This window comes from Camarhynchus parvulus, chromosome 18 (assembly GCF_901933205.1).
Source record: "Camarhynchus parvulus chromosome 18, STF_HiC, whole genome shotgun sequence".
NCBI classification, from domain to species: Eukaryota; Metazoa; Chordata; class Aves; order Passeriformes; family Thraupidae; genus Camarhynchus; species Camarhynchus parvulus.
This window is the reverse complement of record NC_044588.1, coordinates 10243265-10266539: the sequence shown is the minus strand read 5'-3', so window position 1 is coordinate 10266539 and position 23275 is coordinate 10243265. Positions and strand designations below refer to the sequence as shown.

General features: G+C 53.9%; 2 protein-coding genes across 2 annotated transcripts in view; one reads left to right on the top strand and one right to left on the bottom strand.

The window, feature by feature from the left end:
* The window catches only part of UBE2O (ubiquitin conjugating enzyme E2 O), a 61985-nt gene extending 54397 nt beyond the window's left edge, over window positions 1-7588 (bottom strand). Inside the window, exon 1 of the mRNA XM_030961884.1 lies at window positions 7168-7588. Within this exon, the coding sequence (XP_030817744.1) occupies window positions 7168-7542 (375 nt within the window). The 5' untranslated portion in view covers window positions 7543-7588. The remainder of the gene's footprint in view (window positions 1-7167) is intronic.
* A 4057-nt stretch (window positions 7589-11645) lies between these two features.
* On the top strand, window positions 11646-22373 carry AANAT (aralkylamine N-acetyltransferase). The gene is made up of 4 exons (XM_030962186.1): window positions 11646-11701; window positions 18794-19117; window positions 19781-19935; window positions 21334-22373. Exons 2-4 carry the CDS (start codon window positions 18961-18963, stop codon window positions 21637-21639), a joined length of 618 nt encoding a protein of 205 aa, XP_030818046.1. The 5' UTR covers window positions 11646-11701; window positions 18794-18960; the 3' UTR covers window positions 21640-22373.
* The last annotated feature ends 902 nt before the right edge of the window (window positions 22374-23275 follow it).

Below are 23275 nucleotides of genomic sequence, written 5' to 3'. Positions count from 1 at the left end.
CTTAATGGACCAAGGCTATGGCTGTGCAGCTTCTCTTCAACTCAAGAGGCTGTAACCAGAGGCTGTGAAGTGATACCACTGCAAATGCAAGCTGAGCATGGTTTCCTTGTTCCTAATGTACTCCTGTGAATTTAATTTTTCCTGGCCTGGAAGCTACAGTAAGACACCAAGGGCTCCTGTGTCCTCTCCTGGCCTGCTCTGCTGCCAGTCCTTGGTGTCACCTCCTGCCCACAGCCTCCACACTGCCCATTCTTTCACACAGAGAGCAGCAGCACCAGCTGTTGAGGAAAGAAACAGAATCATGATTTTAAACACAATGGCAAAAGCATGGGAAAAAACCAGCTCTGCAATCTCAAAGAAGCCTACCTACCTAGAGCATCCAACATACATCATCAGGGAGCTGCTTGTTCAAACTCTTTGAAAAACTGGACAGATTATTTATGGTGTAGCTTGATGTGTCCCACTTTCAATATCTCAGCATATGTGCACAAAAAGCATTTTGTACCTTGGCTTCCACCTTGTATATCCAAGCAACCTGTATGGCAGCAGCTAACACAGCAAACAAACTCCAAAATCCACCAAAACTACAGAGGCTCTTCAAAATACTGGTCTAAGACACCACTTCTGCACATTAACTATTCATTTGTTAAATTTTAGACCAGCAGGTCAGCAGGTCCACACTCCTATCTCACAGCACTGAAGCATCAATGCTATTTAGCTAAAGTCTTCCCAGTAACCTGAACTGAACTGCAGCTCCCTGCAGTCAGAGCTTCTCTGGTACAACCTGCACCTGACTGATGGAGAAGGCTGAGCAAAGCATAACAGTGATGCCATTTCTTCAAAAAACAGCCCAAAACATGTACAGAGGTACAGATTTCTTAGTCTTCAAATCTGCCCACTCTCAACCCATGGTTTTGGCGTTGACCTACAGGTCATTCTGTGAGAGGAAGAAATTCCATCTGCAGGTACTTACTGGATCTCCCCATTAAGTTGCTCTAAATCCTAATACAATTAAGGGCAGAAAACAAAGATAGCATCACCTGTCCTTCCCCTTACCTCTCCTGCACATGCACATATCCAACACAGTTATCAAATCCACATCCAGCACCACCACATTAGTTTCCATCAACACCACACATGAAGATTTGAGCCCAATAAATGTTCACAATTTCCTCTTGTGTCTCTTCCATAGCCTGGTCCAAGTGCTCCCAAACACAAGGCAGAAAGCACAGCAGACACACAACTCCATCCCCTTCTTCTGGCCAGATGTGCAGTCAGACACATGGGAGGTAACAACAATCCTGAAATGCACAGGAAGAGATGCTTTCTATCCAGAAATGCATCCAAGCCTCTAAGTCTCCAACTGCACCAAGCTGGGCTGCGCGCACTCTGTACCACCACAGGCACAGGATCTTCTGAAATTCAGTCAGCACAGACCAGAAACAGCATTAAAGCTAAAAAGACACCTGTCAACTTGAAACTCAGGCACATCTGAAAGTGCTGCAGCTATTACAGTAACCAGCAATCCCCAGCATCTTTACTGTCAAAACCACATGCTCTTCATAGTATTTTATGTTTTTAATCACCCCTAACAATCATCACCCCTCAAGGTTTCCTGCTCCCTTCACAGAAACATTTAACATTTAGAAACAAAAAACCCTACCCCAGTCCCAGGATATTGACATTAAGAGAAACTCACTTTTGCTTAACTTCACAAATTCAAGTTAGCAGAATATTTTTGATTCGGACATAAACATGCACATTTCTATTTAGCAGCCTAAAAGCAAATGGAAGAAAGCTCAAACATTACCATGGAGCCTCCCTCCAGGTTTGGTTTTTTTCCCCCTAGGCGTCAGCATTCTCATACCTTGCCACAGGTCTAAAGGTCTCAGGAATGGGACACACCAGCTACACAAGGTAGAGCCTGAGCTGAGTTACAGGTCAAGTACTCTGGAGAAATATGTAAAATGCAGAAGCTGAGCCATGATCTCACATCTCAGTTCCAGGAAAGTCAGGACTGCCAACCTCAAAAGGAAGCACAAGGATTTCAGCTCAAATGATCAGCTCCTGTACTCAGGATGACCTAAACACAGGTCTCTTTGGGCAAAGACCCTGCACATGGTGGGAGGTAACAGCAGAATGGAAAAAATGAGGCAGGGCTTTCCTAAGTAGCATTTAGGAAGGTGTCATCACCTTCTGAGCCTTTGAAATCCCCCAAGCAATTAAACAGTCAAAGGAGAAGAGGCTTTTAGCTTTCCAAACACCAATTATTTCCCACACCAACACAGATGTTGAACATTAAAAATAATGCCTTTCCTCTGAAGAGAGGAGAGGAGCTAAGGACAGCTGCCATAGGCAAGCAAGACCTTGTCCCAAAAACCATTTGTCAAAGCTGCTGCTATTTAACTTCAATAAAGAATCTTCAGCCAAAAAGGAAACTTTATAAAATTGCCTAAAGTCCCTTTTTTTGCCAAAGTCTGCACTGGAGCTGCATCGCATCAGCAAATAAATTTGTATGAGAAAGCTGCAGCAAAATGTCTCACCCACACAGGTATTTCAGAGCCTGTCACGGGCATCGATTGATTCCTTCTAAAGCTTTTAGTGCACATTAGTTTGTTTACTAGTCCTAAAAGCATTACTAATTTAGTTTGGGGTTTTTTTAAGCTACAGCAGCAGACTGAAAGGGAGCACACCTTGGAAGAGAGCACATCACCAACACTGCTTGCTTGAGGACAGGCTTCGCTCATCTTAAAAATAACACTCCTGTCTACATTTGGAATAATTATAATAAATGGCTTAGCCCAGATGGCCACTTTCAACTCCTGAATTACCAATTCACTCTGCACACAGTACACACAGCAGTAACAATGTACAATATTTAGTACTCCTGAGACTTCCACACTGTGAATTGTGCCGGATTCCACTTTTGCAGTAAAATATTAATGATGATCCCCAAGTCCATATCACAAGAGCCAAACAAATCAAAGTAAAACGGAGAATTGACCCAAGGGTACCTAACCTTGCAATGGATACCCACAGGATGGAAAGGTCACACATTAATTGGTTCTATATTATGCAGAACTGCAAAAATTCCAGTAAGCCTTTTCTCTTCTGTCTCTAACAGCTACAAACATCAGGTGGTTTCAAAGAGCCCCCCTGGGAGACTAACTGAAATGTCAGATGCAAGAAGAGGGTTAGATACAGCTTCCTCACACTGTAAAACCCACTGTTAATAGTTTATGGGCATGGGATTTGTGTGCTGCAACAAAACCAGAGTTTGGCTTTATGGCCAGCATTTCCTCCCAGCCCCAAAGAGGATCCTGCTCCCCCTCTTCACTTGCTCAATGTACCCACACTGCATCACTGCACTTCCAGATGGCCAACACCTCAGCAGGTTTGAAGATGGAAGATTTTTAAGGCTGTTTTCATGCCTCAGTTGTAAATAAGTTGCAGAGTCACTAACCAGGATTAACATCTGAAGGGCACATAGCTGGTGAGCTGGGATCCCAGCAGTGAGGGCTCAGAGTGGCTCTGAATGGACAGAGGGAAAACACAGACCTTGAGGATGCTCAGAAACTCCTCCTGTAACCTTGTATTAGATCCATGACCCAGTATTTGAGGTCAGGAAACTACAGGAGCAAAGGGCAGAAAAGAACAGAAGGTCTGTGTGGGATGAAGCAGAGCTGAATTCATGGAGAGCCTTTTGGAGATAACATCAGATAATTTCCAGATAATGGGTTTATCAGCCACCAGCTTATGTCTGAGGAGTTTGAATCTGTTTCCAAAGCATAATTGAATGAGGTAAGAGAGTCATCCAAACTAAATCATATTCTGGACCTTACAAAAAAGGCTGTGAAAAACTTTTTTAAAATTGCACCTGGACTCTTAGAGCAAATCTGGAGTCCTGCAATGGTCCCTGCACATCACCCAGCACTGCCAGGGTATCACAGCATCACACCAAGCCCTCACTCCCAGAGGCAGGCACAGGGAACTCGGGAGGCCTGGCTGGCTGAAGGCCCTCAGATAAGGTGCTGAAACACAACACCTGCACTTTCCATTTTCCCCCAGCTGCACAAGAGGCCGATCTGCCTTGCCCAGGCTTTATGAGAATGAAAGGTCACAGAGAGCTCTGAGGCTTCCAGGGGAGAGGCAGGAGGAAGGGCAGCAGCATTTTAAAGTCCCCAGAGCCTAACACCTAGTATGTTCAAGCATTCCCATAAAGTTCCCAAAGGCAGCTCAAGTGTGCAGTGGGAATGCTGAACTACAGCAGAGAGATCCTGAAATTAAAATTCAGCTGGGTACCAAGAACTCCTGATAATTTATTAAAAATCAGGTGTTCACAGCAGTTCATAGTACTTCCAAACCTGCCTTCCAAATTACCTCCAGAGATATGGCTTTAGCCAGCCAGAGGAACTGCTCTGCAGATTTGTTGGGTCAGACACGACATAGATGGCAAATATATTTGGAAAGGGAAGCTTTCTCCTTCCAGGTCTGCTTAGGTTTTACAATACTCAGCAACAGTGATTTATTTCCCAGTGTCTTAAATGGGTGATATGGCCATGGAGAGCAGGAAAGGAGCACTTGAAGCCAGAGAGAAAGAAATCTTGGCTCTTTTTATTCTCATCATTGTTATGCTGCTAATGACTATCAACAGGGGAACCAAAGGCAGGAATGTGCTCACATGCACAATTCTTGGAGGAGCTGGTGGGCTTTGCACCAACTGCTAAGCCCTATCTCAAGAGAAAGTTTCTATTACTGACTAATATCAGTAATTGTGTGCCTGGGTTTAAGTGGCATTCTGCCACTTACAAGAGCTTCTGCCACTTGAAAGAGCAACAGCAAGTGTTGAACTTCCAGAAGCAACAGCAAAAATTACGGTCCAAGAAAAAAACCCAAACCGTCCAAGAAAAGCCAGGAGAGCTCAAGGATTATTAATTAGTTGCTTTTGACCTTTGCACTGCTTTTGACCTTTGCACTGGAAGCCAAAAGTGCTGTTTCACTGGACTCAAAATTTCCAACAGCTTTAATTCTCCCTTAGTTACAGCACTCACTCTATCCAAAACACACACCAGGATTCCCAGATCCTGAAGCTCCTGACAAACAGGAGGCAGCCAGGCAGCCAGCCTTCTGTGTGGATCTGATACACTAAATAAACACAGAAGCCCTGGCCCCAAGAGCACCTTTACCCTCTACCCTTTTCAGATTTAAGGGAAATAAAAGAGTGCAACAAGCATTCTCTGGAGCCCAGGGCTGAGCTGTCACCAGGACAGGTTAATGTTTTAAGGACATCAAACAAGACCCTCACAGCCAAAACTGCTACAGAGGCACAGCCAAAAGATGTACCTGGAGGCAACAGCACCAAAAAGCCAACAAACTTTAGGCCCAGGATAACCATAAAATGCCTATGGTTTGTACCAGCAGGGACAATGACAAGCTTGTCAGGCTTACCTGGCTGGTTCTCACACATCAGTGGAACCCAAAAGAGGCTGGGTCAGCAGACAGCTAAAAAACCCAATTAAAACCACAAAACCATGATCAGTCCCACTGCATGTTTCCAGTGGCGTCAGGTTTGTTTTCAGCAACCCCAAACTGCAGTGCAGACTGTACACAATGCCTCTCAATTTGGTTAGTGGGCAGCTTTCCAGAAAAAAAAATCAATAGAAGTACACCTAAATTTCTCTAGCACTCAGGAAACTTCTCCCCAGGGTCCATTACCCGAGTGGTAAAGGCACCTGCACCAGGGCAGCAGCACTAAAAGGGAAAACAGACAGACTGTTTACTTACATAAGTGTCTCTGATTTCTGAAGCTCCTCAGTCCAGCTTTTTCTAACACTGCAATGGGTGCAGTTACCAAGTGACTGAAGTGAGAGCTAATACTTCTGGATTTAGGAACCCAACAGCACCAACTAAATCCGTGTTTACTCACCCAAAGGTGGCTTTGTTTAGATGCTGAAAACCAAACTCAACTTGGGACAAATTTTTGCTGCAACAACACATGAAGATTTTACTGGAAGGCTGCAGTGATTGAATTATGGAGTTTTTCTGGAGAAAAGAGGTGGGTTTCTTTTTAAGGTAGAAATACATAACATGGCAGTATCTTTTCAGAATACCTGTTTTCGTTTTCCTTATCTCCAAGCAGTCACGTGTCTAATGACACTACCACCTAAATTTAGCTCATTCTGTAGCACTGGCAAGCCTAGCGATGCCTTTAAGACTGCAACACACCTTTCTTCCTCTCAGTCTCCCCTCTCTCCTGCAGGTGTGGGGCTGTTTCTGGGCCAGCAAAGCAGACGGTTCTCCAGAAGCCTCCTGCTTCCCACTGCCAGCCCAGAGGAGCAGGGGGAGCCTGCAGGGACAGTGCAGGCACCCGTTGTGCTCAGTGCAACGCCCATCCCTGGCAGCCCCTTTGTGCTCTATCACAGTGCCCCCTCGCCCGCTTTTGTCTCTGAACTGTCAGTCAGCCTGGGCTAAAACCCCAGGCCACACCAACTTTGGCAAGTGGGAATATTCCAAGGCAGGCGTACACCTTGTGGCTCGTCAGATACAATTAAGATGCCACAGATTTACGTGCACCTCATTAGCAAGGGGTAAATGCTCACGTAAACAAGGGCAGATCCAAACCGTGTTTGCTTCCTGCTGGAATCTTTATCCAGGGGTGGTTTCCCTGCTTAACTGCTGACTCCCCTAGAACAGGCGGTGACGACACTGTTCAATAAAGGCTGAGACACTGGCCTACAACTCCAGAAGCAAGAGCTGACTGGAAGTTCGCTCAAATCACCTTCACAAGCCCGCTCCTCCTTATGCCAGCGAGCCCCAGTGCCTCAGCAGAGCAGCCGTGCTCTGCCATCAGCGCAAGGCAGCGGCAGCATCCATGCTGGGCTGCCAGAGGGAGCGTGATGAAGGGAAGGAACGGGATTTCACACTCTGGAGAACACCGACCCCTTCCCCGCCCCGGCTGCTCGCCGCACGGGCGGGCGTCGCGGGGGAAACGGGGCAGCAACCTCCGCCTCGGGAGCCTCCAACGCACCGACCCCGCAGCCCCGCAGGCCGTGCAGGCCCTGCCCCGGGAGGCCTCCAAGGCGGCGCCCCGGTCGTGCAACCGGCGCCAGCCCCCCGGGGAGGGACCCGTGCCCGTGCAGGCCGCGGGCCGCCCCCCGCCCCGGTTACCTTGGTCTCCTTGACGTGCTGCTTGATGCCCTCCGGGTACCACTGCACCCGCACGTAGCCCCGCCGCAGCGGGCTGGCTCGGCCCTCCTCCCCGCCGGCCCCGGGGCCTCCCGACTCGGAGCCGCCCGAGCTGGCGGCGCCGCCGGCCGCGGCCCCGCGCCCGCCCTCCTCAGAGTCCTCCTCCGAGTCCTCGCCGTGGATGAGGCGCACCAGGCCGAAGCGCACGGAGCCGCGGTAGCGGCCCGACACCAGGTCGTGGGAGAAGAGGAGGCGCTGGGAGCCGCCCGGCGGGGCGGAGAGGGGCAGCGCGGCGGGGGGAGCCGGGGGTGCCGGTGCCGGCGGTGCCGGTGCCCCCTCCTCGGGCTGTTCCGCCATGGCGCCGGTGAGCGGGAGCGCGCGGCCGGCAGGAGGGGGAGGGCAGGGAGGGGCGGCAAGTAACGGCCCAGGGGCGGGGCCAGGGGAGAACACGCCCACAGCGAGCACGAGCCACGCCCACAGGGGCGGGAGGGCTGGGGAGGGGCGGGACCGGGGGAGGGACCAGGGGCGGGGCGGGACCGGGACTGGGGGCGGGGCGGGGGCGGGGCGGGGGCGGGGCCGGGGGCTGCGTTGTGTTACCGGCCCCGGGGCGGGGGGGCTGCATCGTCCGCTGATCCCCGGGAACGGGGGATTGCATCATCGCCCCCAGGGATGGGGGGGGTGCATCATCCCCAGGAATGGGGGGCTGCATCTTCCTCTGACCCCCAGGGGTGGGGCTGCTCTGCATCATCCCCAAGGATGGGGGGGATTGCATCATCATCTCCGGGGATGGGGGCTGCACTGCATCATCATCCCCAGGGATGGGGGGCTGCTCTGCGCCACTGGCCCCAGGAATGGGGAGGGGGCTGCATCATCCCCAGGGATGGGGGGCTGCATCCTCCTCTGACCCCCAGGGGTGCGGGGCTGCTCTGCATTATCCCCAAGAATGAGGGGCACTGCATCATCATCTCCAGGGATGGGGGCCTGCACTGCATCACCCTCTGATCCCCAGGGATGGGGGGCTCTGCTGCACCATCCCATGAACCCCAGGGATTGGGGGGAGGCTGCATTGCATTGTCCCCAGGGATGGAGGAACCTGCACTGCATCATCCCCTGGTCCCTGGAGATGGGGGGGCTGCACTGCATTGTCCCTGAGCCCCAGGGATGGGGGGACCCTGCAGTGCACCGTCCCCCAGTTCTCAGTCGCTGGGGGCTGCCCTGCACCACCCCCCGCTCCCCTGTGCTGTTCACAGACCCCTCTGCCTGGGCACGGCTGGGGGTCCATCCTGGCACTGGGCACTGCTCGATGCTGGGAGCTGCTCCCCAGCTGACATCAAAGCCTGGTCTTGCTTTTCATGGCTCCTAGAAGCCCTCATTAGGGTGTGCAAATGAGCAGAATATTTGGCTTCGTTGACTCGAAGGATTTTTCCCCTCTGTCTGCAGAGATTTTGTAAACAGAAAAGTTTTTTTGAGCAGGTCCTGCTGCTCTGGCAGGCAAAGGACTAAAGGAATCTAAAATAGCCCTCACTGGCTATCTTTTACCACAACACATCCTGCTTCTTCTCTCCCCAGACCTTCCTGCCTGTGCAGCGCTGGCTTGAATATTGAGAAAATGCCTGAAATCCTCAGCCTAATTTGTTCTCTTGCAGAAAAGACCCCAGGAGCAGCAGAGCAGCGTTTTCCCTCTTGCCCTCTCCCTCCCAGACTGCTCTGCCTTGGCTGGATCCACCAGCTGGCTTTCAGTCCACCCTTCAAGGTTTCTCCTTTTAGGAAAAGCAACGAGGATAAAGGTCTGCCTGAGCTCACATCCTAAATTCTGGAAGCCTCTCCTCAAGACTGGGATTTTCCAATCTTGCAAATGGCCCTAAAGCCCTGGGAAGCAGCTGAGAAGAGGCTGGGCAGGCAGAGTGTGGGTGAAGGGTGCACTGGGAGCTCTGCCCAGCTCCTCACTACCCTGGGTGAGCGTGGCAGGGCAGCAGGATGCTCGGAGGGATGGAGAGGTACAAACTACCCCTGTCCTGCCTCCAAATCAGGGGGTGAAGCCCTCCAGCCCCTGTCTGGTCCCAGGCCAAGCCAGCCTCCACCCCAGCATTTAATCCCTCCCCACAGCATCCTGTTAATCAAACAGGCAGTGTGTTAATGTGATTCCTTGCTGGAGCAGTTTTGGCTTCAACCCCAGGGATAAGAAACAGAATAGAGCTAAAAGGGGCCATTGGGTGCCTAAATAGCAGCATGGCCCACAGGGAAAGGCAGCTTAAATATCCACTCAGTGCCACTGTGGGATTGCAGCTGTTTCCAGGGATGTGCTCCTGGGAATACAGACCTGCATCCACATGCCCTGACCTCTGTGGACAAGCTGTAGGGTTGGTAGGCAGCATTCAGAACTTCTAGAGCACGAGTGCCTCTGGCATGAGGATTTCAGCCTCTGAGCATCGCTGTGCTGGAAGGAGGAGTGTGACACATCCCGGCAGAGCATTCATCCAGCCCACCTGGAGCTGTGGACAAGGTTCCAAGCCCTCTCCCTCTGTAGCCAGGGAGAATTGTGCCTTTGCGGAAGCAGAATGAGGCCTTTGAGAAAGGCAGGAGGTGCCCTTTGGCTTCATTTAATCTGATGCCATGCCTCCTCGAGGTTTCAAAGCAGAGCTTTATCCAGCACAGTGATGCTGCTCATCATCTCCTTAATGTACATTGCAACAGCCACTAATAAAATATAGATACAGTAATGGGCACAATCACGTGTGGAGATGGAAACTGTCCCTCTTCAGGGCTATTATGTGCTGAAGAGCAGCGGTGGGGTTTCAGGTAGCCACAAATAGCCAGGAAAACAATCACATTATACCCCTGACCGGGCTCACGGCAGGGGGACTGTAATGGGGACACGTCAGGGCTGTTTGCTCCTTAGCTGGGCGTGTTTTTGCACTCTGGTCCCTGCTGGAGCTCTGATATGCTTCCATCAGGAGGTGCCACTGAAGGAGGACTGATTGCTTTTTTTAGGACACAACAGCCCAGGGCCCTGGCTGTCACAACACTGACGGCCTGCAGATTTTACAGTGCCTGGGTGTCAAAATGAGCCTCTCCCGTTTAACATCACTATCCAGATGTCCCCTGAGGCACTGTTGGGATCTCTCTAGCTGGTCAGAGTGACCCCAAGGAAAGTTGGAAAGTCTCTTTTCCCAGCCTGGTGCTTGAAGAAGGAGTCAGGGCTCTTCATTTCTCGGTCTCAAGGTTGTTTATTGCATCTTATCTGTAAAATTCTTTCTCCTGTCCTGCTGAGGTTTGCTCAACAAGACAGTCAGAGGCATTTTGCCTGCCCCTGGGGCGGTGTTATAATAAAAACTACGTATACAATGTTTACAATTACTTCCCAATACCTATCACCTATGTTAGACAGTGAGCTTCTACTCTAAACCAATCTGTAAGTGCCAACATCACAGCAGAAGATGGAGGCCAAGAAGAAGAAGGAGAAAGGCTGGACACGCCCAGATCCCTCCATCTTGCCACCTGAACCCCCATTCTAAAACCCCCAAATCTACTTTTTCACCTTGTGATGAATTCACTGTCATTCTACTTAATTTGCCATGCCTTGTAGATCTTCATCTAAGGTTGGTAACTTGCTCCATGGGTCATAATCAAAACCAAGGCATTTTTGGGCTCTGTGCCAGGGTGTCTGAGACCCCTGACAGGGGTCTTGGCTGCTCAGGACAGACAGAGGGATGTTCTGAGTCCTGACAAGGCACCTCTGTAAGTTCACACCACCCAGCAAAACACGCAAAGTGACACATGCCAAGCAGCCTCCCTGCCCAGTTTAGGGACAATTCTTGCTGGGAAGGCTGTTTTGGGAAGGGATGGCCTTTACTCTGCAGGAGAACATCCTCCCTGGAACCAAGCTGTCCCTGTGATCTAACCACCTTATGGCACTTAGGTTAGATCACCAGCATCTCCCTGCTGAGCTACTGCTGCCCAGAGGGTGTGTCACAATGCCCAGAGGGTGCCAGAATACCCAGAGGGTGCCAAGATGCCCAGCAGGTGCTGGGATACCCAGGATAGCCCTTATCTCCCTGCAGAGATGCTGCTGAAAAGCAAGCCCTGCCCTTCCTCCTTGGGTCTCTCCCAGGGTCTCCTTGCTCAGGGTTTGAGGGGCAGGTGCTGGGGTGCCCACAGGGTGCTGGGGGGGCTGCCAGGGACTGGAGGTACCCACAGGATACAGGGAGGTGTGGCAGTGCCAAGGATGCCAGCAGGGTACCAGGATGGCTGCTGGCTGTCGGGGATGTCCACAGGGCCTGGAATGCCCGCTGGGTGCCGGGATGTGCCCTGGGGATCCCGGAGGATGCCAGGTGCCCGGTGGGTGCCCGCAGGGCGCCGCGGTGCCCGCTCGGTGCCGGTGCCGGGCTGCGGCGGGGCTCTGGTGCCACCTCGTGGGCTGTCGCCTCCCGGCGGCTCCGCTCCGGCGGGGGGAGCCGTGACAGCGGCCCGTGGCTCCCCAGGGCCAGCAGGCCGAGGGCTCCGTGTTCAGGTGCAGGTGAGCTCTGAACCCCCCCTGCTCAGCCCTCAGGTGCCGGTGAGCTCTGAGCCCTCCCTGCTCAGCCCTCAGGTGCAGGTGAGCTCTGAGCCCTCCCTGCTCAGCCCTCAGGTGCAGGTGAGCTCTGAACCCCCTGCTCCATGCTCAGGTGCCGGTGAGCTCTGAACCCCCCCTGCTCCATGCTCAGGTGCAGGTGAGCTCTGAACCCCCCCTGCTCCATGCTCAGGTGCCGGTGAGCTCTGAGCCCTCCCTGCTCAGCCCTCAGGTGCAGGTGAGCTCTGAACCCCCCCTGCTCAGCCCTCAGGTGCAGGTGAGCTCTGAACCCCCCCTGCTCCATGCTCAGGTGCCGGTGAGCTCTGAACCCCCCTGCTCCGTGCTCAGGTGCAGGTGAGCTCTCCATCCCCCCCTGCTCCGTGCTCAGGTGCAGGTGAGCTCTCCATCCCCCTGCTCCTCTCTGCAGCCCCTCCTTGGCCAATCCTCCCAGGGTTTCCCTCTTTTGCTGCTTCACAGAGGCAGAGTTCCTGTCCTTTCCCTGCTGGGAAGAGCTGGTGCCTTCAGGAAAGGTCTTTCAGAGCAGCTGCTGTCACAGGGAATGCATGCAGACCCTCCCGCAGGGAGAGCTGGGGGTTTATCTTCATCAGCACGCAGACAAACGGCTCAGCAGGAGTCCCTGTGTCCCCATTAACATCAGGGAACAGAAATGTGAGCAAGTGATGCAGCTTGTGGCAATACTTTATCCTGTCTCTGTGATCCCAGAGAGCCTCCAGAGGCTGGGTGGGCAGGGAAGGAGATGCTTTGTGAAATCCCTTCCACCACAAGCCATTCCGTGATCCTGCAGGAATCGTGATTACCCAGCCCTTCCCCCCCTGACCAAACACTTCTGGCTCTGCTACAGAAAACTCAGAGCAGCATCAGCTTGGGCATGAACAACTCCATGTGAGCATGATCCTCCTCCTCTCCCTCCTCTCACCCTTTTCACTGAGACCAAGACCTCAGAACTCCCCCAATGGCCTTGGTCCAGGCTCAGCCTTGCCCTCCAGGAGTTTTCTTCCCCGTGGATGGCATCTGGTCCCCACCATGCCCAGGGGTCACCCTGGCTCCCAGCAGCATGTGCCAGGGTTAGGGCTGGATTGAGGACAGGACAGATCCTGTAAGCAGCAGGATGCCCCGACAATTGCCAGGCTGCTGGAATCTCCTCTTCCCAAAGCCACACTGGCTCCAAACTGCCTGGAGGTCTGGGCCTGGAGGGTGGGGCTGCCACTGCTGGGCTCCTTCCCACCTGCCCAGCTCTCTCCTCCCAGAGGAGCTCCTGCAGCCCCCACTGACCCCCTTCTCCCCAGGACTGTGCCATGAGTGGCTGTGACCTAGTTACAAACCCAGCTCACAGGCAGGAGAGGAGGTTAATCAGCAGCACTGCTGTGCTCCAGAGAGGGACTAAAGAGGTCCTGGCTGGGTTCTGGCACCCATCTCCTGCTTCTGGCTAAAACCATCTCCAGACTTGTTTGTTCTCCTTCCTCAAAGGTAGAAAAGCAGCAAGATAAACCAGGCCTGAAAAGGCACGTGTTTATCTGCTGCAGGTCAAAGCCAGAGTTCAAAGCTGTTCCTCTAACCATTGCTGAGAACCCAAAAAAGCTGTGAGTAACATCCTTTCATCCCTTCATCCCTCCCCCAGCTCCCTGAGAGTTTCTGTGGGGAGAATCAGTCCCACCACTGATGGGCCAAAGGGAATATGCCAGAGGAAAGACATACACATGTATATTTGCATGTTATTCATATTATAGATAAACATATATAAACAGCTCAGAGCACAGAGCAGAACTATCCCCTCCAGGGCCTGTTCAGAGCATGGGGCTGGGGGCTGGCCACCCTCCACAGGAGCCCTGTGTTGATATTTTGAAAGAGCAGCAGCTGGCAGGTTCCTAAATCACAATGTCCTGCTCCAGAGGAAGGGCTGGAAGCATGCTGGCTTCTCAGGAGCTGCTGGTGAATTAAAACCACTCCTGGCAGCTCGAGAGGGAGCACTGGGGGAGAGAAGCAGCAGGTGGGCGACCTGGCAAGTGCTGACAATAGTGAGTGTGTCCAAAGAGCCACGTCCTGCTGGGAAGTTACAGCAACAACAAACACCAGCACTGAGTGATGAAAAGGAAGGAGGTGAGGGAGAAGGAAATCAGAGCCCACAGCTGACCTTGCAGCAATGCCAAAGAGCAGAGCCCTGCTGTCATTGCCAGGAAAAAAGCATCTCCCTCTTGGAAAAGTGGGTCCTGATGGCCAAGCCAGAGGAAGGTGCTGAGCAGGGATGTAAACAGCATCCAGCCTGGGAATTATGCAATTACGTGAGTCTGAGAGACAAACCTCTCCAACGGCGTCACACAGGGAAGGATCCCGATGCCATCTGCGTCCTGTGAGGGCAGACCCTGCCTCAGAGCCGGGGCTGCAGACACCACAAGCCGCTTAATCCACTGAGCACCGGGATAATGGGGCTCGGCGGGGCCGCAGGAGCCCCTGAGCTGCCTGTGCACGCCTTCGTTCCCAATCCTGGCACGGGAGGGGGGGCAGGCCGTGATTCATCTGCCTCCCACATGTCGCCCCTCGCAGCAAGTCCTGCCCGGAGATAATTGCTGCCTTCCCGAGCGGGTTCTCCAACAGAGGGACCGGCCCGGCTGCGGGGCCGCAGCCACGGCTCGGGGCTCTTTGAAGATGCTGAGAGAGCTGCTAAATATGCAAATCTAGGCACACTGCTGTGGCTCTTAATTTAATGGAGTTGTTGACCCTCTGCAGCTGTGTGGGAGCAAGAAGAGACAGACTGTGGAATGCGGCATCCCTGATTGACTATTCCAGCCACGGGCCAACCTCTGCTCTGCCGGGCTGTTTTAATGGCTGGGAGTTGCTCCAAAATGCCATTTCTGAAGAGCAAAAAGCTGCTGGGTCATATTTCTGTTTCGATTCAATGAAAAAGCTTAAAAGGGAGAGATAAGGGCGTAGCTCCAGGTCATTTTGCCCATGGCTGGAAGCTAAAGCAGGTCCAGAGCTGCCCTGGAAATGTCTCCAGTGGAGCAAAGCCAGCTCTGCCTCCTGCTCCAGGCTTCTTTCAGGGCTGCATCTGGTTCCCAATGATAATGATGATGCCAACATCGTGCTCCTGCCTGGGATAATCTCCCTTTTGTTACACGTGCCCTGATGGGGACAAACATTGCTGGCTCTGCCTGTCCAGTTTCTTATGTAACAGCTCCCAGGGACAGAGGGCTGCATGGGGCAGAGATGCTTGGTTTTTGGAATAAGCTCCTTGGACAAGAAACCTTAGATCTGACTCCCCATCCTACAAGGAGCCAGCTGAGAAACTCCCCCCTGCTCAAGCCCAAGCAATGATCATGCCTGGCACAACCAGCAGCCTCCCCATCCTTCCCCAAACAAAGCTCATCCACTCTGGGCAGGGCTCCTGATGCTGTTGGAGAGGTCAGGATCAGAACAGGACAGTGCTCCCTTCTCCTGGCTGTCCCCTGCTCTCCCTGCCCAGCCCGCAGAGCAGAGCAATCAGCTAAATGCTTTATCCCTCTGCAGCCAGTCACGCCGGGGAAAAAAAAAACAAGGAAAAAAAAAGAAAGAAAAAAGCCTGAAGTGATCCCTTTGCTGGCCTGACACCTTAAAGCCTCTCACCTCTCCCTGTCTTTCATCAGAGTTCTAAACTCCTTAGGATGTCATCACGTGCTCCATAAATAACAAATATATATAAGCAGGGGCTGTGGAGGATGCAGCAGACAGAGGAGGGGAGGCAAAACCCCGGATCCTCCTCTCCTGCCGGCGCTGAGACAGCACCAGGCGGGCAGGGAGCGGCTCAGCGTCCCCGGCTGGTAAGCACCGACATTCCTGTCACATCCCAGGGACACTGACAGCCTCGGGGACAGCTCCTGGTCCCCGGGCCACTGCAGGCTTGCTCCTGTGTCCCAGGACGGGGGGAATTTCCCCAGAGGGGTGGGAGGTGGGCATGCAGAGCTTGGCTTGCTGAGAAGTGGTTTAGGCACAGGGAAAGGTGTGACTCTCATCCCAGCCCGTGTCTCACCCCTACACTTCCAACACTTGCTTCCAAAATCCAGCTGCAGGGACTCTTCTCACTAAAACCCTCCCTGTTCTGGATGTGGGAAGAGCTTGAGCTCTTTTGCACGGAGTATTTGATTTTAAGACTGGGCGAATAACTCTGTACTGTCAACTAATTAAAAAAAAATCCACCTCCAAATCCAGGCAGACAATTCATAACTTAGTAAAAGATATTGCCAGAGGGGTTCTGTGCACCTGCCTGTTTATTTACCTGTGAGCATCTCTCTGTACCATGGGGATGCTCTGATTTCTGGTGCACAAACACAAGTGGTGGCAGGAAAAATGTACAGAGCAAGCTCTTGGTTCACTGCTACGACACACAGACATAGTGGGCTCATCTCAGGCAGGTCTGGACAGGAGTCACAGCACAAAATTCAGCCTGGGGTGTAAGTGACTTGAACAAATACAGGAGGCTTTGCTGGTACATCAGAGTACAGATGAGCTATGGAGAGAGAATGTTCCTCATTGCTGTTTCTCACTTACTCTGGGACCTGGGCAGAGTTTCCTTCACTTCTGCAGGTTTGATGCTTCCCATGGTACCCCCATGGCTGTGCAGGGCTCGTGGGTTTCTCCAGGGTTAGGGAGCACTGTTGGTTCCTCTGTGCTCTGCAGGTTCTATGTATCCCCCCTCCCCTGAAGACTTTTGACTCTTCAGGGAGCTGAGAAGCAAAGCAAGAAGTTCATTTCCAGAAAACAAACACAAATATATCAGCCTTTCAGCTGTATAACCTGGGTTGCCAGGAATAACATGCTGGAGGGGAAAAAATGCAAGGAAAACAAACAAGGAGCAACCTTTCCCCTTCCCTGAGTACTGCTCCAGGGTGTTGCTGGTTGGGGTCTCAGGCAATTCCTAAAAATAACTGGAGGGACTTGATTGCCCTTTCCCAGTTTTCTCTGATGGGATTGGAGCAGCCACTTAAACAGGAGGTTTTGAACCTTGAGCTCTGTGGATGTCTCTGTAGAGACTTCTTGTGACTCAGGCTGGAAACAACCTCCACATGCTCTGGGATGAAGACTTGCTCTTGGGCAGTGAGCACTGAATGGTGGCTGTTGGAGAGCAAACACCCCTGAGGAACCTGGGCTGGTCCCTTCTCCCTGCAGGGGGGTGAACTGCACGACCTTTAGCAGCCCTTTCCAACCCAAACCATTCTGTGAGTCCACAGTCCAGCTCCATAATTCCCATGGGAACTGAAATGCTGGCCCTGCCTGAGGCCATATTCAACTTCTCTCTCTGCCCTGCCACCCCTGCAGAGCCATCCCAGCCTGATCCAGCTGGGATCTCCCCAGCAGCATCCCCAGAACTCACCCCAGGCACTCAGCACCCCCAGGATCAAACTACCACTGCATTTTCAGGGTCCCCTGAGCTTACCCTCTTGCCTGCTCTGGGATTTATTCATGCAGATGAGTCCCTAATCCAATCAGTGGGATGAGGAGTTCCAGAAGATTTGACAATAAGCTCTATGAACATTAGACCCACTCCCCCAGCACCCCACTCTCCCTGCCAGCTCACCCTGCTTTACTCCCCTGCTGCAGGAGCATGAACCACCCATTCCCAGCATGACTTCAGTCAGCCCTTGGTGGCTGGAATGAGCACTGGGGATGCTAAATAATTCCCCTGCCAAGGAAACCCTCTGTCCCTGATGGATCTGACCCCTTAGATACACACCCACAGCCAAACCAGCAATCCATTGAAAACAAATCCTGACCACCCTGTCTCACCTCAGGCTGGATAACACTGGCATCCAGCCCTTGGCATTTCAGGATGGAAAATTCCCAGCTTGTGCCAGTTGTGCCCTGTGCAATGTTTGTGCTGGTAATGCTTTTGTTTCCATAAATCCTATTAGCTGGAGGCAAGCCTATAATTAGCAGGGAAAGCCGGCACCTCTGAAACAATAATCAAAAATGACCTGGCTTTGCTCTGGTTTCGCTGGAAATTGCTTGCATATTGCTCTGAGTTTGCATGGATGGTTAAATAGATGGCTCTGAAAGCCATTCCCACTATTTCTGTCTGCAGGATCTGTGTGCTTAGTGAAGTTATTCACCCAGTTTGTGGTTCTCTCTGGGTTTATTGACTCAGTTCACTCACACGTGAAAGCAGAGGCAGATTGAAGCCACAGGCTCTGATCCAGGTCAAGGGATTTGTCTGGGCTGTGCAGGATGGGTGCTGCCAGATGACCTGGGGTGCTGGTGACCCTCTTGGGGGAACCCAGGTAGAAGGTGCAGTGTCCTGGGCTGTGTCTGGTGGGATCAGCTACCCAAAGCTGCTGGGGCAGGGGGCAAAGCCTGAGGGGACCTCACCAGGGAGGACATCCAAGGCCTTCAGCCTCAGTGACCTGTTCAGCCCTGCCAGGGACCCACTGTGGCTGTGGACATGACCTGAAAAGCCAACAGAGGTGAAGCTGTGTCACTCACCTGCTCAGTGAGTCAGAGAAGGGGCTAAATCCTGTCAGCTTGGGTCACTCACCTGCTCAGTGAGTCAGAGAAGGGGCTAAATCCTGCCAGCTTGTGCTCTGGAGGAGGTGGCTCTGGCTGCCTGATGTGTGTCCCTGTCAGGGCACCTCTGTGACCTCCTGCTCCAGCACAGCTGTGCTGTTCCACAAACACCAGAGCATCACAGGGAACTTTCACACAGAGAGATGCTTGTTTTCCAGCTCTTGGCTTCCTGCAGGCACATCCCACCCTGCCTGTCCCCAGGGCAGCAGCTCTGGGGTTCTCCTGCCCATCCCACTGCCTGGTGCTGTCATGGGCTGGGCAATGTTGGGCAGGATGCTCAGCCCCCCAACTGCTCCAACTCTAGCAGCTCTGCCCCCTCTCCCTGCTCTGTCCCACCACCTGGATCACTGTGCTCTGTCCCCCTGGTCCCTGGGGTTTGCTCACAGCCAGTGCCAGCCTCCTGTGTCCCCCAGCTCAGGGCAGCTGGGCTCACTGGGGGTGGCTATTTGCTGTATATACAAACAGGAAAAGGGGGGCAAGCAGCCTAATCCTGTCTGTGAACAACAGATACTGCTGCTGGCTAACGGCGCTGGAGGAGCTCGGCTGGAATAAAGAGTGCGGGAGGCGGCAGGGGCTGCCCCGAACCGAGGGAGCGGCGGGAAGCCAGGCAGGAGGAGCAGGAGGAGCAGAAGCAGGAGGAGCAGGAGGACGAGGAAGAGGAGGAGGACAGGAGGATGCCGGCACTGAGCGCGTTGCCCTTCCTGAGGCCGGCGCAGCTGCGCTCGCCCCGCAGCCCGCCCGGGGGCCAGCGCCGGCACACGCTGCCCGCCAGCGAGTTCCGCTGCCTCGGGCCCGGGGACGCCGCCAGCGTGTTCGAGATCGAGCGCGAAGGTACCGGAGATTCTGTCTGCTGCCGTCAGCTGGGTCCCCTGCACTCAGCTCTTGTGCTCCTTGTGGTGGTGAATTCCCCTGGGGGTGCCCTCGTGGGAGGGATGCAGTGGTCCTGGCCACCGCGGGCTGCCTAATGAGGTGGAGGGTCTGTGGTTAATGAGCTGGAGAGCCACGGCCCCAGCTCACCCTGGGAGGTGATGCTGAGTAGGACCCCAAAACAGCCCTGTGAAAGACAAGGTAGGAGAAGGGGAAGCGGGAGGAAGGACACCACGCTCCGCCTCCTCCTGCACAGGGGCACTTTGAGGCGCCACCCTGGCAGCCTTTCCCCGTTTCCTTCACCGTAGCTTCCCTCACCCAGACTCACCCAGCCCATTTCTCCATCCTCTCCAAGCGCAGGGGCAGCCAGGGAGGTGCTGAGAGGGAGGGCTCAATTCAGCACCTGCAGAGGCAGGAGCTGGTCACTGGGCCATGGGGAACTGCCTCTGGAGAAGCAGAACTGCTCCCTGGAACCACCTGTGTCCCTCAGAACTCCTTTAGACCCAGCAGGCAGCAGGACATCTGCCATCTCTCCCCATCATATCCCACTTTCCCTCCCCTGCTGGGAGTGTTTCTGGGTCGGGTGTGCTTTGTGTCTCTCACTGTGCTCACCGCTGCCCCCTCCAGCCTTTATATCGGTTTCTGGCGACTGTCCCCTGCACCTGGATGAGATCCGACACTTCCTGAACCTGTGCCCGGAGCTGTCCCTCGGCTGGTTTGAGGAAGGGCGGCTCGTGGCATTCATCATCGGCTCCCTCTGGGACCAGGAGAGGCTCAGCCAGGTATGTCCCAGTCCTTCCCACCTCGTGCACCACCAAGGAGGGCACCAGCTGGTGTGAGGGGAGCAATCCCGGGCACCTTGGGGCACCGCAGCCTCAGGGGAGAAGGGGCAAATCCAGCCTCGGGTCATTCAGTGAAGGGTGGGATAAAGGCAGGCGTGACTCTGCTCTCAGGCAGGATTAGGAGGTTCCATGGATCCAAGTGTTTGGCTTCTCTTTCTGCTTGAGACCCTCCAAACCCTGTCTCCTCCCAGGGAGGGCTTCGAGTGGCCCCTCAGGGCACCAGCCCTGCCAGAGCCTGGGGACCAGGAGAAGCTCTCTGGGGCCCTGAGGCTGCTCCCAAAATCCCCTCCCACAACTGTTACAGGGCTGCTCTAGTTGAAATGAACTTTCTCATTAATTAATTTCAACCATGCTGTTAAAAAATACGCCACGCAATTCCCCTCAACATTCAGTTTAAAATTAAAAACCCTTTGAGGATGATGCGGGGAGGTGAACAGGCATGGGGAGGATGAGGACTCTGGTTCTTTGGGTATTGGAATAATTACCAATATAGCCAGATGGGACATGCCTGGGCTTGTCTGGCCCTTGCTGCTTGACCAAAGGCGGCAAACTGTGGTGATTTCACCCCAGAGACACTTTTGGCTATCTGGATGCTGCAGCTGGGCGCTTGGGACAAGTCCAGGTATGCAAGAGCTCAGGTTTCCCTCTGGTGGAGAAGCTTTAAGGTGAAGGTGAAGGAAATGAGTCAGTTCTGATGGAGGATTTCGATCCAGAGCTTTATTCTGGCTCACAGGCCTCTGAACCCAGCAACAGCTCCAACAGAACTGATTTCAACCATGCTGTTAAAAAATATGCTAACCAACATTCATTTTAAAATTAAAAACCCTTAGAGGACAATGTGGGGAGTGTACAGGCATAGGGAGAGTGAGGAGCCTTGTGACCGTGTTCACAGGGGTCTGAGGATGAGGGAAGAGACGAGGATCTGGCTCCATGTTTCAGAAGGCTTGATTTATTATTTTATTATATATATTATATTAAAACTATACTAAAAGAATAGAAGAAAGGATTTCATCAGAAGGCTGGCTAAGAGTAGAAAAAGAAGGAATGATAACAAAGGCTTGTGTTTTGGACAGAGAGTTCGAGCCAGCTGACTGTGATTGGCCATTAATTAGAAACAACCACATGAGACCAATCCCAGATGCACCTGTTGCATTCCACAGCAGCAGATAATCATTGTTTACATTTAGTTCCTGAGGCCTCTCAGCCTCTCAGGAGAAAAAATCCCAAGGAAAGGATTTTTCATAAAAGATGTCTGTGCCAGACCCTGGTTCTTTGGGGTGGGGAATAAGAAGCAGGACGGGACCCCCATGTCCTGCTAAGCCCTGTTTCCCCCGGCAGGCAGCCCTGACCCTGCACAAGCCGCAGGGCTCGGCCGTGCACATCCACGTGCTGGCCGTGCACCGCACCGTGCGCCAGCAGGGCAAGGGCTCCATCCTGATGTGGCGCTACCTGCAGCACCTGCGCTGCCTGCCCTGCGCCCGCCGCGCCCTGCTCATGTGCCAGCCCTTCCTCGTGCCCTTCTACCAGAAGTGCGGCTTCCAGGCGCTGGGGCCCTGCCAGGTGACCGTGGGGGACCTGGCCTTCGTGGAGATGCAGCACGCCGTGCGGGGCCACGCCTTCATGCGCAGGAACAGCGGCTGCTGAGCGCCCCGGCAGGGGAGGCTGCGGCCCCTCTCCATGCCCGGATCCATCATCCCCGGCTGGCCCTGGATACAGCTGCTCCCTCTGCCACATCTGCCTTCCAGCCACACCAGCCTGGCCCCATCCCATCCCTGCAGGCCTAAGCGCAGGAATTCCTGCTGGATCCTGCTGCAAGCATCAGCTCCCTGGGCTCTGCTTTAGCCAGGGCTGGGCACAGGAGTTCCTGCTGGAAGCATCAGCTCCCTGGGCTGGGCACAGGAATTCCTGATGGATCCTGCTGGAAGCATCAGCTCCCTGGGCTCTGCTTGAGCTGCCCTGGCTGCAGGGCCATGAGCTCTCTGGGATGGAAGGCTTTGCCCTGGGAATGGCTGGGGGCTCTGCTGGTCTGAGGACACTTCCACCCACCATGGTTTGCTGAGACACCCAGCAGAGCCCCTGCAAACACGTGCCCCAGCCTGGCACCCTCCCACCATCACCACCACCACGAGTGGAGCACACCATGGCCAAGCCCTCCCTGAGCAGCCCCCAGGCCAGGCAGGGGTTGTGGCAGCCACCCCCTGCCCCCAGCCATCCTTCCAGCCCCTTGGAGCACATTCCCAGCCCACAGCCACGCTGAGCTGCACACTGCAGAGCCTCCCCAGGGAGCCAGCCCAAACCATTTGGTCCTCCCTGTCCCAGACCCACAGGACAAGCCTTTTGCAAACAATTCAGGTTGTTGGAAAGCAGCAAATAAAGATGTGGTGGTGATTTTCTACACAGCCCATGTGTGTTCCTGCCCTGCTTTGATCATGATCTCACCACAATGGCCGGAGGCAGGGCACCAGCTGGTGTGAGGGGAGCAATCCAGGACCCCTTGGGGCACCTCAGCCTCAGGGGGCAAATCCAGCCTCAGGTCATTCAGTGAAGGGTGGGATAAAGGCAGGGGTGACTCTGCTCTCAGGCAGGATCAGGAGGCTCCATGGATCCAAGTGTTTGGCTTCTCTTTCTGCTTGAGACTCTCCAAACCCTGTCTCCTCCCAAGGAAGGGTTTGAGTGGCCCCTCAGGGCACCAGCCCAGCTTGTCCTCCCTCCCTGCCACACCAGCCATCACCAGAACAACCACAACCCCCCAAAAGTGCTGCATCCCCACACCCAAGAAGGGAGGAGAGACCTTGTGCATCTCATTAAATACAGGTAGAAATTTATTAAGGATGGGGGAAACCCACAGCTTTTTAAAAAAGTATCAAAAAGAGACAAATGAGGTGAAGTGTCTGTCTTTGGCTGGAGCAGCAACTGGAGGGACAGAGTTGGGCTGAAAACTGGCCCAGGGTGGAGGGAGGGATGCAGGGACGGATGCAGATGCTCCTGGGCTCACTCAGTGGTTGTGGAGTGGGAACCAGGCTCTCAGCCCTTGAATATTCATCCCAGGACATCCTAACTGGGGCATTCCCACCTGCCCCCACTTAAAAGCACTGAGGCCTCCAGCACCAAAGCAACACATCTCAGGGGAGAGACAGCCTGGCACCAGCCTGGGTCCAAACCAGCCCAGAGGGGTCACCTGGACCCCAGGAAGGACCTGCCTTCGTGCCATGGCTGGTGGTGAGGAGGAGGAGGAGGAGGAGATGCTGGGGAGGGCAGCCCAGGGCTGGGGGCAGGTGGG